The sequence below is a fragment of the Capsicum annuum genome, chromosome 2 (genome assembly GCF_002878395.1).
Source record: "Capsicum annuum cultivar UCD-10X-F1 chromosome 2, UCD10Xv1.1, whole genome shotgun sequence".
In the NCBI taxonomy this organism is placed as follows: domain Eukaryota; kingdom Viridiplantae; phylum Streptophyta; class Magnoliopsida; order Solanales; family Solanaceae; genus Capsicum; species Capsicum annuum.
Window position 1 is genome coordinate 46788653 of NC_061112.1, and position 21083 is coordinate 46809735.

At 38.4% G+C, this 21083-nt stretch overlaps 2 protein-coding genes across 2 annotated transcripts; both read left to right on the top strand.

The window, feature by feature from the left end:
* The first annotated feature begins 18357 nt into the window (after positions 1 to 18357).
* Positions 18358 to 18801, top strand: LOC107857686. Its single transcript, XM_016702538.1, has one exon. It carries the CDS (start codon positions 18358 to 18360, stop codon positions 18799 to 18801), a length of 444 nt encoding a protein of 147 aa, XP_016558024.1.
* Positions 18802 to 19166: 365 nt separating this feature from the next.
* Positions 19167 to 19769, top strand: LOC107857685. Its single transcript, XM_016702537.2, has one exon. It carries the CDS (start codon positions 19167 to 19169, stop codon positions 19767 to 19769), a length of 603 nt encoding a protein of 200 aa, XP_016558023.2.
* Positions 19770 to 21083: the final 1314 nt, after the last annotated feature.

Below are 21083 nucleotides of genomic sequence, written 5' to 3' on the forward strand. Positions count from 1 at the left end.
AAGTCACTGAGAAGGAGGAATAGTAGTATGGCCAGTTCCTACATCACGTGGGGATACAACACCTAAAGACGATTATTAGGGTAAACGATAACATGTAACTAAGGGGTAAAGATAAAATAATTCCATCATTCAAAACCAAATCAAATAACCTTATGCAAATACATATATACATATATACCATACCGGGACAGGGAACAAGGTTTAGCATGCATTTAAAACATTAACCAAGGTTATGTAGCTCAACCGTCATAAATAAGCACCCACAGGCTATATGGGTTCAACTCCCCTTGCTGAAAGGGACCTAATACGTGTTATCCGCATGAACCGCAGATATCATAGAAGGTTGGGGATTCCCTTATACCCTACGCCAACCATGATAAAAGTATATATATTTACTTGGGGGATTCCCTTGTACCCCACAAGCACACAATCATCAAGACCAACACTCACATCGGCAAATATGATTTTCCAGTACAAGTTATCCAAGAACCACACTTTCACGGCTTAGCTACATAACCCCCTTTTAGCCCAATTTAAAATAAATTTCACATAACCCAATTATTATTCAATGAACCAATCGCTAAGGAACACATGGGCATCGCCATACCCTTATGCTTGTAGGTTTATCTCATGCCATAATAATCATATCAACTTGGGAGAATGCCTCAACCCCTTTTTGTTCTTTAAATAAAGTATTGGGGAATGCCTACACCCTCTTCGTTCAATAGCTCAAAATATAGCCAACAAGGCCTTTAAAATCTATGTTCATTGTTTAACCTTTTTAAGCCATGCAATTACATAGGTGGGAAAGTCAAACCAAGTGACAAAATCATATTCATTGATAATTTCACAAAAAGGTTGAGGGCACATAATTTTCAAAATCATGTCTAAGTAATTTGGGGAATCCATAGTATCCCAAAATACATTTACTATTACCATGCATCTCACAATGTTTAAAATCATACTAAAAGCATAAAAACCCATAATTAAACCATGATAAACCTTATTCAACCATGAACATCAAAAACTCTCAACCTTTATTTCAAAACCATAATAATACCATGAAAACGATATATTAAAATATGTGCTTTTAGTGAAATAACAATGAAGGAGGAGTAACATGCCTGAATTATAAAGATTTACGGAGAAAATTTGGCTCTTAAACCCTGAGATGACCACTTTGGAAAAACCCTAGCCAATATTTATTAAGAGGATAAAGAGGATGTTTAATCTTGTAAAGTGTAGAATAAATGCCCCACAAGTGTTTTAGGGATGTGGGGTCTTAAGGGTTTAAGTGGGAAATGTCCAAAGTACCACCAACTAAAAGTTGTAAAAAGGTCGTAGGTGGTTAGGAGTCGACCCCTTGACTCGTGACCACAACATATGACTAGTATACTTTAGTCATCACCAGGGCAGTGAGTTGGACACCCATACACTTTCTACCTTACGAATCTATGATCCCTCTCGTGACCTAACCATCGACTCATATTGTAACGCCCCAAGAACCTATCCCTAGACGTAACACGGTGCTTACGGCCACACGTGGCCTTAAGCTAACCTTCTAGGCCTATCTTCCCTCTTAGAACTCACTTTGACGGTAGTCATGGAAAAATAAGAAAGGATATCATATCATGGACGTACTTGAAAGAAAAGATATACTAGCGTGTACAATCAAAATGCTGACACTCTGTACATACGGATACTCTAGTCTGACAAAGCCTCTATAATCAAGACTAAAAAGCCATTGGGATAGACCCCCAACTGACTCACACGGAACTAAAAAGTAGAAATCATCTGCTTAACAAACAAAACTCAGGGACATAGGTCCTCGAACCATGAAGACTCACCAACTGCAGAAATATAAATGAAGGTACTTGAAGATCACTGTCGCTGCTGACATTGAGGACCTGAACCTACATCACGGGAAAATATAGCATAAAAAGAGTATGGGGAATCAGTACTTGGGAATGTATTGAGTATATGGGGGTGTATGCAACATGATAAATAATATCATAAATAAATAAGAAAATCATGTATGCTAACAACAGTGACTCTCTTCGCTTAAACTAAACTTTAATATAGTTTCTCATAAATCATCAACAGTAACACATGCTTTATAAATCTCATAAATCATTGTACTCAACTCAATACTCTTTGACTCAAGACTTAGAGTGACTCAGTAATTCATGAAACTTGAACTATTATGGACTTGGGAGTTTCTTTTAACCGACATAAACCATGTGAGCTACATGGAGTCCAACGTTTTGCCCTTCTAAGGAAGGAACCCCACATTGGCGGGAGCATTATACTCTTTCCAGGGAGTATAACCTCAAACTCATCTCTGTGATCACAAACTCGGCACCTTAGCCCTCAAATCTCAATCTTGTGGTGGCACATAGTTCTGGGGAAGTAGGATACGATGAACCCACATTTCCCACTCGGAGCTAAATACTCCTCCCAGACTCAGCTCAAAATGCATTAGGAAATCCACCTCAATCAACTCAAGGGTCTATCATAGAGACCAAAATCATAAATATATCTTATCTGTAAATCATAAGCAATTTGTGAATTCCTAACTCGACTCAACTCAAAATAATGTTTCTCAACATCAAGTGGACTTACTTATTAACTCATATCAAATGTCAAAACTTCAAGAAAACATCACGAGAATCATTCTTGACTCTCCAGCTCAAATATCAACATATTCAATAATCAACTTCTCGTGGAAACATTTAAATTATGACACTTATCTCAAATCACTTAGAAATCATCAATACATAGTAGCAATATACAACTCATGGCATAAATTCTCAATTTTAGAAATATTATGGTAAAATAATCATAAATATCAAACTTAACCAACTCAAATCTCATACATCATCAATAAAGTAATTTGGGTGTAAACCCACTTGCAAAGATCATGAAATTCCAATAGTAAAAATCAATTCTTTGGGCACAAGAATGAAAGAATATTCTTGTTCAATCCCCACATACGTTGATTATGATTCGGGATGAATAAACTTGCTATAGACTTCTTTTCCCACTTCTTAAGTTAGGGTTCTTGATGTTCTTGACTTGGAAGTTTTAAATTTTGAACTAATTTATGAAAACTATGGCTTGATTTTAAGATGTTTAGAGAATAATTGGATTGGATTTTGGAGAGAAACCCTAGATTTTTGGATGGAATGGAAGAAGAATGAGGATTTTATCCCTTACTTGGATATATATAAAAGGAAAGAACGGGTGGAAAAAAACAAAATACCCTTGAGCAAATTCTAAAACTGGAGCCCATTTTTGGCCCTGGCGCGATGCGCCATGGTCACGGTCCTTCAATGGATTTGTATAATTGGGAATCTGCTCAGTGGCGCAATGCGGTGAAATCACGTGGCCACCTTGGTTATGATTTGGAAGGGCACTGCGACTTGGTGGGATCACGTTGGTGCACTGGAATTTGACAATCTTGATATTGAACCTGGGCGTAACGCATAAATATCACGTAGGCTCACTAGAAAAATGACATTTGGGATATTAAGCATCCCAGTGATTCGCTGAGGGTCTAAATAATGATGTTCCATGACTGGGACTTCAGATAGGCATAACTTCTTGCTTCGATCTTTGATTTTGATGAAATTGGTATCGACAGAAAGCTTATTGAAACATCCACATGATAGAAGGTAGGAATTAGAGAAATACAACACGATATAAACATCAATTACTTTGAAAGTCATCCATATTCACTCAAAATATAGATTTAGGCTTAAGGAATGATTGGAGTATTACACGTATGGTCTAGACGTATCCAAGACAGAACCTAAAGGGATTAGGAACTGGACAACCTACAATTTCAACTCATGATTTGTAACCTATACTCATGGATCCTAGTGAGCAACTTGTACCCAGAGCCAAGTCAAGCCACTAAGTTACTAATTTGGTTAAGTTTCATCCTAACAAATCATTACCACCCTTAACGACTCGCATCCCTAAGTCAAAACCACAACAAAAACCCAACCACCATACATTGGACACCTTAAATTTGGTACACCTAACCTGGGCCCACACCATATGAATCATATGATGATTCTTCAATAGGGCAGTGAGCTCAAAGCTTAGGAAATTTCCAAAAGCCAAAATCTGGGGTGTTTCAGTAGTTGATTTCCAAAGGGTGTATATATCATCTAGTTCAGGTTAAAGATTTTAGTGTTGGGGTTCTCTCTTTATAATTTGTCCCTCTTATTAATGAGTTTTTAAAAGTGTTTCCTAATAATCCTGGTATTCCTTCCTATAGGAAAATAGAATTTGGGATTGATCTTTTACCGGATACCCATCCTATCTATGTCCCTTCATATAGAATTGATCCGACAAAGTTGAAAGAAATTATGAAACAGTTAAAGGATTTTCTTAGTAAGGGTTTTATCCATCCTAGTGTCTCTCCATGGAGTGCTCCCATGCTCTTCATCCATAATAAGGATTGTTTCCTTCGAACATGTATAGATTATTATTTGTTGAATAAGGTGATTATAAAAAATAAGTACCCTCTTTCTTGGATTGATGATTTATTTGAACACCTTTAGGGTTCTAGGAGCTTTTCGAAGATTGACCTCCAATCAGGTTATTATTAATTAAAGATTATGGAGGTGGACATCCCTAAGACTATTTTTCATACTCAGTATGGTCACTATCAGGTCTTGGTTATGTCACTTGGGTTGAACAGTGCTCCAACTATATTTTTTGATCTTATGAACCTAGTTTTCTAATTGTTCCTAGATATGTTTGTTATTGTATTTATTGATGATATTGTTGACACCCAATTTTGACCTCCCGATATCATTTTTGGATTGCTATTTTGTCAAATTTATTTAATTTTAATTATTGATATTTTTTTTCTTCATATTATTTTACATTAGAGACATACTAACGTGACTCACTCGTAACTTAGAAAAATTGAATAAATTGTTTAGTATCATTTTATTCTTTTTTAAATATGACAGCTTTATATAATTTTATTAATATTTATCAAATTATTTTTTTCACACTATTTATATTATTACTTTTTTTTAATTATTATTTATTAACACCATTATTATATACATTATTATCTATTATCGTAATTTTTTTTATTATTTACTATTTATTATTTAATAATTGTTATTTATTATTTAACTATTATTATTATTATTATTATTATTATTTAGTATTTAGTATTGTTATCTATTATTCAATTATTATTACTCTTATTTACCTTAATTTAAATAATACCCTAGTCTTTTAAAAAACTAATTTGTCCAATTTATTCGTTTTATAGTCTAATCTTTACAAATCTGGCCGATTTTAATCCAGATCATTATAATTTTAGCCTTTTGTCATAATTTTGGCCAATTTAGTCACTCAATTTTGAATGGTACTCAATTTTGGTCTAAATCCCAATCTTTAAATCCCAGCTGTCGATCAAAAACTGATCTGACGGCTGAGACCAAATCTCCTTACCTTTCTTTTAAAACAACAACAAACCCTAACCCTAATCTCATTCCCCATTATTTACCCCATTTTCCTTCCTCTCTCTACTCCCTCTCTCTCAAAGAACCTCTCCTGTCGTCCCTCTCTACATTAGCACCACCGCGAAAGCCAACACCACCACGAAACCCCCATCGTCTTTCCTTTCTGGTGCCGCAAAAGAGCATCAGTCGTCAGAGCTTCGTCGCTCCAGCCATCAGCTGAGCCAGCCATAAACGCTACCCTCACCGCCAATTGCCTTTGTCTCATCCCAGATCTGATGCCGCCAAGAACAGCGGCAACGGCCCCACCTCATTTTCCTCCAACCAGCACACCACGCCATTTCTTCATCTCCGACCACCCCCAACAATAACACAAACCCATCCTCTGTGACCCCAGATCTCCCATGCATCGTCGCTGTCAAAGACCCGCTCCAGCATTGCCAACGATGGCTAGTCCTAGTCGTGGTCCTCCAACCCCGCCACTGTGGCTTCGCTGCCTCCGATCTCCCTCCACTCCTCCATCGCTACTCCAATCCCTTCACCAGCAAGCCGACCAGCATCGCTACCACCAAAGGTGACAACGCTGCCATCGCCTTCCCCCTTCTCCAGCGCCTCTGTCTTCCCCTCTCATCACCAAAAAATTATGATGAATTCATAATAAATTTGTCCAGGTTCGCATCCTTATCTAATTGCATTAACATTATCATCATTTTCTTGTTCTTTGACAGATCGTTAAATTTAGAATCAGTGATGTATGGTGTTGATTTTTCTGACCTAATTGTTTTAATTTCATATCTTATTTGGTTCTTTAGTTAACATATTTTTAAATTTTCACAAACCACTGCAAGATCAATTTGACACAGTTCTGGGAATCTTGGGATATGTTACTGATTGACACATTCATAATTTATTTTGGCCTTTTTATGCTGAGATAATGATTTTCCTTAATTAATATACATAATTCAGAAGGAATATTCGGATTAATTGATATTTTTTCTTCTATTTATTTCGACTGATTATGTGTTTATATTTAAGGCAGTTGTGTTGATTGACCACGTCACATGCTCTGTTGATTGATACTTCTTTTTCTTTTGTTAATGTTAGACTAATTTTAAATTATTTTTATAATATAATTGATTCACTCAACCAATATTTTCCTTTATTGGCTTTTACCGAATCTTATATTACAAGTATGATTTTTTTTTGTTTATGGAAAAAACCCATTGACTGATTTCAATCAAATATTTTCCTTTCCTTAATTGATTCTGATTAATTGTAAAAATATTTTTTCCTTTTGACCCTCTAGACCGCCTACTATATAAACACCTATCCTTTTCAATTAACAGAGGACTCAAGTTCACAATTTCTATTACAACTACTACTATTACTCTCGTAAACAAAAGATCAGTTATTTTAATATAGAGAAACGATATTCTTAAAAGTTCTTTGGCTTTCCTGCAAGGTTGCTGAAAACACTTAGCATATTTCACTGTTACAAATCGCTTGATCTTCGTTACTTTTATTATCTCTAATACTGCTGCTACTGGCAAGTTCACAAATTGATACAATTATTTTATTCTCTGTGTATGTGCTGACTGTATGACGGTTGTAGGAACATATCTATACGAATATCTCGATGTTTGTTTGATTTGTTTGCTATTATGTATTGTTTCGCAATTTAAACAGATACTTATAAGTTCCAAAGAGTCACCGGAATATTTAAACTATGTATTTTTTTAACTAGTTATTTTTCTCTTGATTTCTATTTGGTCTGTAATATTATTGTAAAACACTTTTATTATTATTGTAATAATTAGATTTGGGGGACTGCTTTGGGGGCGGGATTATGTGCTCTACGAACAACGTAGTAGGTACAATTTAGGATTTTTACGTGTATTATGTGCTATACGAAACACTTAGGCAAAACATGATTTAAAATCTATTAATCTACTTACTTGGCCGCCTAGAAATCTTGCTTTAGAAATTTTAATTAATTTCGATATATTGACTTAAGTTTTTGGCAACATGGAAATTGATGAATATGGTTTACCATGTATCTTGAGCATCAAAGTCATTTTTTCAATATTTTAGACATTCATATTGATTCCAATATATTAACATGTTAAAATAAGACATTAATACATACTAGCATATTTGACATCAGGCACATTAGTACATTATTTGACATCAAGCATGTTAGCATATTAATATACTTGTAAGCATGTTAAACAATAGGTTTAGACGAGTTAATATATTTTTTTAGCATTATCATGATTTTAAGCATGTCTATCCATGAATACGCGTGTTAAGTAATATACTTAAGCCTATCGCATATTCTAATATGTTAAACTTGATTTTCAGCATGTTTAATACAACTTTCAGCATGTTTAACTACAATTTACAGCATGTTTAAATAAACTCCAGCACATTTAAAAAATGTTTTTGTATATCTATATAATTTTAGCATGTTATTACCATTAGAACATTAAAATTCTGCGCATCTAATAAATTTCAGCATGTTATAACTACTTCATCATGTTAACATAAATATTGTTAAACACATTAGTGTTAAGTCACTTGCGCAATAATAATAGTTTCAGCATATTATTAATTAACTTTAACATTCTGAACATTGAAAGTGAGCATGCTCAGTGTAAAACATTCATTTGAGCGTCTTCTAGTATATCTAATTTGGGTACTTTAAGCATGTCAACATTGATACTATAGCATGTTAATATAAAAATTTCTGTACATCAACATATTTTAAGCATGTTAAAATGTTAGTTTGAACAGTCTTCATCATATTAAACACTAGATAAAGCCCATTATTATGAATTCTTTACGTGTTAATACCTTTTAATGTTCTTGTTCATTTCTTATGTTCTCATTTACATTTTTTACAACACTTAATTCACAAGCACTTTTGTTTGACATGTTTACCACACTTATGACACCCTTTTATGAACACACATTATATTTGTTTCATACACGAGTCAGTCGTCCTTTATCAGTACTTGTTGAACATTTAGATATCATGTCTATAGGTTAACAACATAACAAATAATTATTTTATCTTCGCATGCTACAACATTGATAAGCGTTAATTAATCAAGAGGCTAACTTGGGATTATTACGTGCTACCTGTTGTCCAATATGTTTGCGCTTCGAGTCTTAGGCAACATAGCTTTCTTTTAGTCTAGAACACAAATTCAAAATAACAAAGTCCAATGCCTCTTGGACAATAGTTGGGACGTTAAATATTACTAAAACGTTAGTTTTATCCTTGTCATAGAACGCCCTTAGACTTGACAATCCATCCTAGATGGGGTAGGATGGGTAGCCCCTATTCAGAAATGACAATCCCAACAAAATATTAACGGCGAGGCTAATGACAATTTCACTTGTCTACGAGTTCGGCCCTTAGGTAGGATGATGATTAAACAAGTTGGGGATGATCCGAAAAAAACCAAAATATTTCTTTTTTCGACTTGTACGATTTCTTTTATTTACTTCACATGCTTCTTATTTGGGGTAGTCAATTTTATAAGCAGACCCTCTTATTATTATGATTTCGTCACTTTTTTCTTCTCGCTCATCTTGTTAATGTTTTATTTATTTTATCGCTTAGATAATCAATAATTAGAATTAACAAATAACATATGTCTGACTATTAATTACTTTATGACGTAGCTAGACATCAATTTAATTATAAAAGAAGAGACTTTATTTGATCACGTAGAATCCCCATGTAAAGTATGAATTCGGCCAGGAACCACCTTTGTGGACCTCGAAAGGTGCCTAACACCTTCATTTTGAGGTAATTTGAACACTTACCCGAACTCTGGTGAACTAAGACAAAATTACAAAAAAATAGGTTCGTAGTATCCTATACCGGTGCCCTAACGCACCTTAATATGTTAGGTGGTGACTCTCACACCCTTCCTTCAAATGCATCCTGAGAGTTTGTCAAGTCGAATCCCTCCTTCCACGAGGAAAATGGGGCACGACAGAATGGCGAATCCACTGGGGATATTAGGTTCTAACCATTATGAATTTGTGCTTTATATGGGTTTCTTTTTATTTATTTTATTATAATGTTTACTTTTGACATGCGTTTTCCTTTTATTATTCACATCATGATTTATTTGCCTTTTCTTTTTTGAGTTATTCATGGTGGTTCCATGTCTACTTTTGCTTTTATTGATGATCAATTTATGCATGTTAATCTCTCTTCTTCCCCTTGTTATGTGTTATTTGTGTTTCTTCATGCCTACTTCTTTCTTTATTGATTCTATGTTTTTATTTTACTAAAGCACGCTATTTTATGTTGTTATATGTTATGTGTTACTGCTTTATATAACTGGCATTCCTCCACTTGGAAACCTCTTTTATTTTCTTTTTTACGAACGGTTACATGGTTGCACGGACGTTCTTTCTTAAAAACACCCTTCGGGAAATACCTTGTGGATCGGTCGATCAGCGGTGCATTGACAGCCACAAGCCTTCCCACTCTCAAGTTGCCTGCTTGGGGGTACCATGTCAAAACCACTCTTATCTCTAGAGCTTGACCGTTTATCCCTTTACTAAGGAATAAATACTCTCAAAATGTAGGATGTCATGCTAGAAAACATGGCCCTAAGTTCTAAAGGGATCCCACGATCCCGCAAAAGAACGCCTCACTATTTATGTGCATTCTTTGAGAGATAATTATGCCAAAACAATGTCATTTGCTCTATGGGGGGTAGGGTTGACTAACGCTTTGTTTTACAGATCTAATGGCCTTTCCAACTGCATACCCAAAATTCGGCATGGTTTGGTGCATGCCGCCACACATAAAATAATGGTGGTCAGACTTGGGATACTTGGGACAAAGAAAAGTCGAGCAAGCATTGGGAAGTTTGCCATCCCTTATGAACATCAATCCTTGTAGAGTACTTATTGAAGTGGCTGCTGCATTTTGGGATGAAAAAAGATCGGTATTAAGGTTTGGTGATGTGGAGATGACACCGCTTCTGGAAGAGATTGGAGGATATATGGAAAATAAGGTGTTTCCAAAAGCAATGAGGTGGCAATAAGCTGAGGTAATCATTCCTAAAAGTGTCACTCTAGAAAAGGCAAGCAACAAGCTGGGTCTCCATGGCAGCCTATTAGTAGCCTATGTGATGAGGTCAAAGATGCCCGCCAGCTATCTAGCCAACAGATTCGCCTCCAAGCAAGGAAAAGAGACATATGTAGCAGATGGTTCCGACCCCGACTCTTGGGAAGATAAACAAATCTTTGCATTTATCATTTACTTCCTAGGAACGGTGGTTTTTCCAATCGGGGCAAGAGATGTAGTGCACACCTGCTTGATCACCGTAGCAGATGCCTTGTGCAATAGGATTAAAAGTGGGTCCTGTACAATTATACCCATGATAGTAGCAGATATTTATCTGGCCTTGGGACGTTCCAAAAACGGCACCAAACACTTTGAAGGGTGCAACTTGTTGCTGCAGTTATGGTTGATCGAGCACCTCCAGAAAATTCATGGTTTACAAAGCATGCCAAGGTCGTTTGGAATTGACAACATCTCTTCCCATGATACCCGAGTCACGTTGGGTGTCAAAAGGATTAAGTGGCCAGACAAGACAGAAAAGTGGGGGCCAATGTTGGGGGCCTTGACTGAAGATTCCATCCAATGGATGTTTGAGTGATTCCCAAGCACGGATTTCATAATTTTCACTCAACAACATACACCTTTGATATTGATGGGTCTTCATGGATTCCAACCGTACTTTTCTAATAGAGTAATGAGGCAAGCGGGGAGGTGACAATTGATTCCACGAGTTACTGACATGGAGGCGTATAGAGTCGACTACAAGGATGATAAAATTTCAAATGGCGCTGATATTGCTAAGACTTGGGGAAAAAGACTCGTCTGGACATAGAGAGCATCGCACTAGACCGATACAATGTGGGCTATAAAAAGGGTTATGTTGAGTGGTTGCATGCCAATTGGGAGAACAAAGTGACCCCAGACGTCAAGAGAGGTAGAGATGTCAATGACAAGGAGGCAGACGCGCAAGCTCTCTACCGCAAGTTTGAGAAGAGGGCTCTAGCATCTGAGGCCTATAATCACCATATTATTGCGGAGAATGCTAAAGAAATTACTAAAATAGGGAAACAACTGGAGTCGTGGAAACACCGTGCTTTGATAATAGAAAGAAAGGTGATAGAACTACGAGATGAATTCTACAAGTAGGGACAAGAATGCACCAATATGGAAAGCATGGGAGAGAAATTAGCAACATCTTATCTCTTGGAAAGCCGCCACCGCTTTGACAAGGTCCTAGAAGATGACAAGGAAGAGCAAGAAGAGGACATATTCAAAATCTAACATTCATTTTTAGGCATTCTTGTATTTACTTTATTTTATTTTCTGCGATGTTGAAACAATTCAAATGAAATAAAGTTTTATTTTATTTTGGGGTTTTATCTTTGAGCAAATGGCATTATTTTATGGCATAATTATCTCTCAAACAACGATAGACCTACCTCTAGCTCAAAGAGGCTCCCATCGTAGGACTCGTCAAACGATGTGCTATGTGTTAATCATGTTCACTCTAACATGCTATAATTCTTTTATAACTAACACACTAACTTTTTCACCTTTTTGTTTATTTTGTTTTCCCCTTTCCCATAGGTTGATTTGTGCATTCTGGCCTATCATACTAGATCGGAAGGGGCTCCTCCTTCTCTTCTTCCTCTTCCAGCAAGAAAAGAAGCAATGGGTGACCTCCATCTTATTGGGGGAAAAAAGGTACTAGTTCAGAAGGGGATAGTATCATGGGTCAGAATGAAGTGATAATAAAAATGGAACAGAAAATCTTTGAACTGCAAGCAGAATTGGCACAAGTGCGCAACTTGGCTAAACTCTCCCTCAACCTGAATACTCCATAACTGCAAGCCGGTAGCTTTGCCATCCCGAAATCCCAAGCTCCCACAGACCATCCAATACCTCATCTTCAACCCCAAAATCCTACCAATATCCAAAATATCCAAAATGCCATAGCTCTACTATATATGCCCACCCAAGAACCAAGGAACTCCACTTATCCATCCCCTCAAAAGCCTCCACATCTAAACATATACCACCATCATGCTTCCAGAAGCCACAATTTGAACCCCATCAATGTTGAAACACTTTCACTTGACCATCCTCAACCCACTTTCGAGAACCTTGAAAATAACTATACCATGCAAGCTGTAGTCAAAAGATTGAGACATTTAGAGGGAAACAAAGCCATAAAGGGTCTTAATTACGAAGACATGCATCCACCCCGATGTCGAACTGCCGGAGGGGTACAAACCTCCCAAGTTCTAGTTATACGATGGGACTGGAGATCCTAAAGCACATCTGAGTGTATACTGCAGTAAGATTTCGGACGTAGGAAAGAACGAGAAAATTTGGATGAAGCTATTCATGAGAAGCCTCATGGGGGAGGCTCTTACACGGTGTCTTGAGGAGGATGTGAAGAAATAGGTAGACTAGCTTGACCTAGCGTCTAGCTTCTTTGATCGATTTAGGTACAATATCGACAATGCTCTGAGTTGGACATACATGCAGGCAATGAGAAAGAAGCCTAATGAATCCTTCTGAGAATACGCCATGAGATGGAGGGCTGAGGCTGCAAGAGCTCGGCCTCCAGTTGAAGAGCAACAGAGGAAAGAATATTTTGTCAAGGCACAAGAGCCATAGTACCTTGACAAACTGATAACAGTCACAGACAAGAGCTTCTCCAAAATCATTAGAATAGGAGAAATATTTGAAGAGTGTCTTAAGAACGTTAGTATTATCCACTTAAACCCACAGTCTGCAGGAATAGAGGAAAACAAGAAGAAAAAGAAGATAGGGTCAGTAATGGCGGCCCAACCTTCAGAGAATGTCCCGAGCCCTGCAACCCCCGCTCTGTCTCCCTCACCCTACCCACAAATACCCTATACTACTCCCTACCCACCACAAACTCCAATGCCATATCAAGCCCCATCGCACCAAATGCTTTATCCCTACCAAATACCTCTACAATTCTTAAGTCCCTCCTACCCCATGTATAACGCCCAACCTATACAAGTCCAAACCATCTGACCCACTCATGTCCCTAAGCCAGCTTCTCTTAAGCCCAAGAGAAATGTTGAGAGAAGACAGTACACTCCTTTAGCTGAGCCAATGGCTCAACTCTATGAAAGACTCAAGAAGGAGGGTCACATCACAACCATTCCGGTCGTACAAGTTGATGTGAAATCCCCACAGTACCGACATAATCAGATATGCGCCTACCACTCTGGCATGAGGGGGCATCTTATGGAGGCATGCTACGCCTTGAAGAACAAAGTCTAACAACTGATTGATACCAAGGTAATCTAGTTGAAGGACCCAAAATCTAATATCACCAATAATCCTCTCCCTGCTCATGAGGTGAATATGCTCGAGGTCGATGATGACGTAGACTTAGAGCACTCTATTTGGGTTATTGAGGAAGGAAACAGAACCTCTATCACGGTGCGGAGACAGGTTCCCTTTGAGGTTGATGTTGCCACACCCAGAGTTCCTTTTACTGTAGTAAGAGATACTCCAACTATAACCAATCCTCATGCAGTACCATGGGATTATGACATCAATGTTCCAAGAAAAGCAAAGGTAGCCGAAACAGACATTGCACAAGGAGTCACCAAATCAAGCAGAATATACACTCCTAAAAATCTGCTTCAAGGAAGCTCTAGCAAAGAAAAACAACCTGCCACCATGGTTGAAGATGGCATTTGGAAAAATATACATACAAAGAAGTATTTCGTGGCCGAACAACTAAGTATGACTCCGGCCCAGATTTCAATATTGACATTGCACCAGACTTTAGAGAACCACCAAAAGGCCTTGATGAGGGTCTTAGGTCAAGCTTATGTGCTGGATACCACTACAGAGAGAGAAAGTCCCGTATGGTGGGGCAAGTATTTGAGGCTTAATAGATTTTGTTTCATGATGAAGAATTGCCGCCTGTAGGAAGAGCATATAACCGGGCTCTAAATGTCACACTACAGTACGAAGGAAGGATGATATCCCGTGTTCTGATTGATCCAGGCTCGGGATTGAATATTTGCCCTTTGAATACCTTGACCAGATTAGAGATTGATATGTCCAAGGTGCAAATATGGAAAATGAACGTGAAGGAATTCGATGGCTCTCAAAGGGGCACAATTGGAGAAATTACATTAGATATGAGGATAGGTCCAGTCCCTTTCACCGTACCCTTCCAGGTGATAGACATCTCTGTGTCTTATAACTTTCTGCTCGGACGTCCTTGGCTTCATGCGGCTGGTACTGTATCCTCCATTCTTCATCAGTACCTCAAGTTTGAATACAATCATCAAGAGGTTGTGATATATGGGGAGAAGGGACATCCAATATACGTCATCAAATAAAAAGAATACCTTGACAGAGAAATGTTCGATACTATTGAGTTGGTAGGAAGCATTGAAGGAGGGCCGCACAACGATACGTTATATTAGGCTTTGGGTAAATATTTACCACCTGGCTACCTTGACATATTTTGAAATTGATGCAATCAGGATTCATCCCCGGGTAAGGGTCCTAAGGGCATATGATGGCTCGGGGCGAAACACCATCGGGGAGATCATGCTAAACATCATAGTAGGCCCTGCCTCATTCTCGATACTCTTTCAAGTTTTGGATATTCTCGTCTCATATAATCTGTTGCTTGGGAAACCTTGGATCCATATGGTTGGTGCAGTCCCGTCCACCCTACACCGATGCGTTCGATTCGAGTACTTTTAACAAGAAGTACTGATCTGGGGTGAAGGAGATTAAGGAGGGCTCGACGCTTTACAATGGATTGGGAATATTGAAGAAGAATCCATAAGCTGCATACAACTTGACAAACCCTTGGCTGCTTAGAGTTACATGCGTTGGTTTGGGTATGAAGAAGACAAAGGTCTTGGCACCAGATTTCAAGGAATAATCGATCCTTTAGCAGTTGACGAAAGGGAACACGATCGTGGTCTAGGCTATGAAGGAAAAAATGCACCCAACCCTGTATTGTCATTATACCAAATCTTCATTTCTACAGGACTTCGTAAAAATGATGATGTTATTGAAATAACGGAGATATTTAAAAGAATTACCCTAACCGAGGACATCACCTTCTTTTATGAAGACCTAGATAATATTGAAACTGAGGAGGCAGACATGATCGAGGATGACATCGTGGGGGTAGATATAACTTAGATGAACATAGGGGGAAAGATGATGAAAGGGTATGAGCTTAGTAAAGGTTTGGGAGCAAAATTACAAGGAATCATCGGACCTATACGGCCAAAATTCAAGATAGACACGTTCGGCTTGGGGTACGAATACACTACGAAAGAGTACCTCGACTGGAAGTCACCTTTAGGCTGCTACTGCCCTCTACCAAATCCACTGCCGACACTATGTAAGATATTTCGTTCATCTGGTTTTCTGGACAATTTAGAAAAAGACATATTGAAGAGCTTAAGGTTTCTTTTTCTGACGGAGGAAGACGGTTGCCATGACATTATTAGTGAGGAGGAAGGAGCCCCTAGCCTAATCAACGAACAAAAAGTCGCTGCCAGTAGCTGGACTGTCACTCCTTCCAGGCTACATCGTGCACTTGGGTAGACATAATAAAGATTAACGTTTTAGCATTTATTTTCTTAATAAACTCGACTAGTTGAGACGTTTTGAAGTTTCTAGTTTCTTTATTTTCATTTCAACACTATGTTTCACGATATTCACTTTATCAATAAATTTTCCATTTTTTATTATTAATGTTCTTTATTTAACTTTTCTTACAACAAACTCACATTTAAAATTGTTGAATCTGAGATTGTGACGACTAATAAGACAATACAACATAATATAAGTGAAGTTGATGATACAGAGGACTTTGAGATTCCCCAGGAATTTGTCACTAAGGTTGAAGATTTTGAAGACAAACCTAAGGAAAATCTCATAGAATCAAAAATAGTGAACATAGGGTTTCCTGAGGACGTAAAAGAAACCCACATCAGCGTTCACTTGTCCGAAGAAGAGAAGGAGGAATCCATCCAGTTCCTGAAAAATCATCCTGATGTGTTTGCTTGGTATTATGCCGATATGACAGGGCTAAGCACTTCAATAGTGGCTCACAGACTGCCTACAGACCCATCATGTCCGTCGGTCAAAGAGAAACTCAAAAAATACAAGCCTAATTTGAGTTTGAAAATCAAAGAGGAGAACTCAAAATAGATCGAAGCTGGTATTCTTCGAGTAACGAAGTATCCAACCTGGTTGGCCAATGTCGTACCTGTCCCCAAGAAATATGGGAAAGTTAGGGTTTGTGTAGACTACAGGGATCTCAACAAAGCTAGTCCCAAATATGACTTGTTGCTCCCGAACATTCACATCTTGATTGATAATTGCGCCAAGCATGAAACACAGTCATTCATGGATTGCTTCGCCGGTTATCACCAAATCAAGATGCACGAAGACAATGCAGAGAAGACTACCTTTATTACTCCGTGGGGAGTGTACTGCTACAAATTTATGCCGTTTGGTCGGAAAAATGCTGAAGGTATCTACATGAGGGTCATGACAATTTTATTCCACGACATGATCCACAAGGAGATTGAAGTTTACGTGGAAGACGTCATCATCAAATCAAGGAAAGGTACAGGTCATTTGGCATATTTAGAAAAATTCTTTAACAGGCTGAGGAAGTACAATTTGAAGTTAAACCCAGCAAAGTGTCTTTGGAGTCCCCGCGGGGAAGTTATTGGGTTTCATCGTCAGTCGTAGGGGCATAGAAATGGACCCTGCCAAGATCAAGGCCATTCAAGATCTTCCTCCTCCAAAAAGCAAGAAGAATGTCATGAGCTTTTTGGGCCGCCTCAACTACATTAGCCGGTTCATAGACCAATCTGCGATCATTTGTCAACCAATTTTCAAGCTGTTAAAAAAGGATGCTAATGTAGAATGGACAACGGAGTGCCAACAGGCATTTGACAAGATCAAGGATTATCTATCAAATCCTCCCATTTTGGTTCCTCCCGAACTTGGTAGGCCACTGCTATTGTACCTATCTTTGATCGATAACGCATTTGGATGCATTTTACGACAGCATGATAAGACAGGCAAGAAAGAACAGTCCATCTACTGCATGAGCAAGAAGTTCACTTCCTATGAGGCACGATATTCTCTTTTGGAGCGCACTTGCTGCGCTCTAACTTGGGTGGCTCAAAATTCAAGGAACTATCTCTCAGCACACACCGCTTACCTGATCTTTAGAATAGATCTACTGAAATATATCTTCTAGAAGCCGATGTTTACCGGAAAATTGGCCAAATGGCAAATACTGTTGAGTGAATTTGACATAGTCTATGTCTCTTAAAAGGTGGTAAAGCACAAGCACTAGCAGATCATCTGGCTGAGAATTCTGTGGACGACGAGTATCAATCGTTGAAAACTTACTTTCCTGATGAGGAGATGGCATTTATAGGAGAGGACATCTCTAATGAATACGGCAGTAGGAGACTAGTATTTGATGGAGCTGCAAATCTCAAAGGAGTTGGAATTGGCGCTGTTGTGATCTCCGAAATTGGTCAACACTATCCTGTGTCCGCCAAGCTCAGGTTTTCTTTTACTAACAACATGGCCGAATATGAAGCCTGCATCTTAGGGCTCTGATTGGATATTGACTTTAATATCCAAGAGATATTGGTGATTGGAGATTCAGACTTATTGATCCATCGGGTACGAGGTGAGTGGGCTGTTAAAAACACAAAACTCCCACCCTATCTGGAGTGTGTACAAGAGATGTGCAAGAAGTTCCATAAGATAGAGTTCAAACACGTCCCAAGGATCCAAAATGAGTTTGCAGATACTTTGGCCACTTTTTCTTCCATGATCCAACATCCAGATAAGAATTACATTGATCCTATTACTATTCACGTACATGAACAGCCCGCACATTGCTTCTATGTTGAAGAGAAATTGGATGGAAATCCATGGTATACAAACATACAGAGGTATTTGAAAAGTAGAGACTATCCTGAGAATATGACAAGTGTCCAAAAATGTACCATTCAGAGGCTAGCCAACCAATTCTTCCTAAATGGAGAAATCCTGTACAGGAGGACTCCTGATTTAGGATTACTAAGATGTGTCGAGGCCGAAAAGGCGTCTAGGCTGATTGAAGAAGTACATGCCAGAACATGCAGTCCACATATGAACGGCTTCATGTTGGAAAAAAGATATTAAGATCAGGTTACTTCTACCTGACCATGGAAAACGATTGCATCCGCTACGTGCAGAAATGCCACCAGTGTCAAACTCATGCTAATATGATTCGAATTTCTCCCAACAAACTCCATGTCACCAACTCTCCTTAGCCCTTCGCAGCTTGGGGCATGGATATCATTGGTCCCATTGAGCCGGCCAAGTCCAATGGTCACAGGTTCATCCTTGTTGCAATTGGCTACTTCACCAAGTGGGTAGAAGCCACTTCTCACAAATCAATCACAAAAAAGGTCGTAGATGACTTCGTTTGAAGCAACATCATTTGTTGATTTGGAATTCCCGAATCTATTATCAGTGACAATAGTTCCAACCTCAACAGCGACCTGATGAAAGCCACATGTGAAAAGTTCAAGATCAAGCATCAAAATTCCACAGCCTACAGGCCACAAATGAATGGAGCAGTTGAGGCCACAAATAAAAATATCAAGAGGATCCTGTGCAAGATGGTTGACAACAGTCGACTGCTAAGGTACTGTACCACCATCAGGACGTGCACAGGTGCCACGCCTTACTTTCTGGTTTATGGAAAAAAAGCAGTGATACCAGCTGAGGTCAAAATACCATCTCTAAGAATCATCCATGAAGTAGAATTGAGTGACGCTGATTGGATACAAAACAAATTCGAGCAACTGGCGCTCATTGGCGGAAGACGAATAAATACAGTTTGCCATGTCCAACTCTATCAGAACAGAATAACCAAAGCTTTCAACAAAATGGTTATGCCAAGACACTTTGCGCCAGGACAACTGGTTCTAAAGCAAATTTTTCCACATCAAGACGAGGCAAAGGGCAAATTCTCGCCTAATTGGCAAGGCCCTTACGTGGTTCATCGAGTTCTGATAGGAGGAGCACTCATACTTGCAGAAATGGATGGCATAGTTTGGTCTAAGCCCATCAATTCAAACGCTGTTAAGAGATATTATGTTTAATTTTATCTTTACGCCCCTTGAATTATAATTGGAACTATGTTTGATTTGATTCCCATTTAAGAGGGATACGTAGGCGCTCCTATAGAGTTCGGTCACTTCATAATAAAACATTTTATTCCTCTCTCTGGGAGTACTGTAACTGGAGCAGAATTTTTGAGAGGACCTCAAAAATTCCACATGGACATGATGTCGGTATAAATTACAAACTGGGCAGAATTTTTTAGACAACCTCAAAAATTCTAGGAGCAAGACGCTGGAATTCTCGCAACAAGTTTAGTTCTATACTGGAGAAGAAATTTTTTAGTGTTTCTCAAAATTTCTGGGGAAGAGAACAAGGATCTGCAAGATGTCGTACTGTCTCAAAACATGTCACAATCAACGATGCAACAAAATTTTCATGTTTTTCCTAGCAAATTTTACTTACTACTCTCAAAAGACAATTTTCTTTTCAAACATAATTTTCTTTTCAAAAACGATTTTCCTTCTACTATCTGTCTACCCAAGTGAAGGCACGGATGAAGTTCATTAACAAATCGACGACATCATGAGGCGAATACTTCAGTAAAGGAAAAAGCACAAATCAACCTTCCTTTTTTACGAACTCACAATTTTTCTTTGGATACAGGATTAACAGGTACAGATAACAACAACCATTCCACCACGAAAGAGAAATAGACCATCAAATATCATGGCAAGAAACTTCACAATCAATCCAACTACAAGACAACTATGCTTTCTTATCTTTCATTATCTCTACCGTTACATTTGTTTGCTATAATTCTCTACGCACACACATATGTTCTTACTAATCATTTCTGTCGAGTCAAGCTACCAGTGGCAGATACGGGCCATGATTTCACAATGGAGAAGCCCAATGATGATCCGACAATGGAAAAGCTCCAATGCTGATCCGACAATGGATAAGTTCTAATGCCGATCCAATAATGGAGAAGCTCCAATGCTGATTCGGCGATGGAGAAGCCCAATACTGATCCGATGATGGAGAAGCTCCCAATGCTGATCTGACGATAGGAAAGTCCAAATACTGAACCGACAATGGAGAAGCTCCAATGCAAATCCGACGATGAAGTAGCTCACATGTAGATCCGACAATGGAAAAGCTCCAATGCTGATCCAACAATGGAGAAGCCTAATGTTGATCCGATGATGGAGAAGCTCCTAATGTTAATCCAACGATGGGGAAGCCTAAATGCTGAACCGACGATGGGTAAGCTCCAATGCCAATTCGATGATGGAGAAGCTCAAATGTCGATCCGACAATAGAAAAGCCCAATGCTGATCCGACGATGGAAA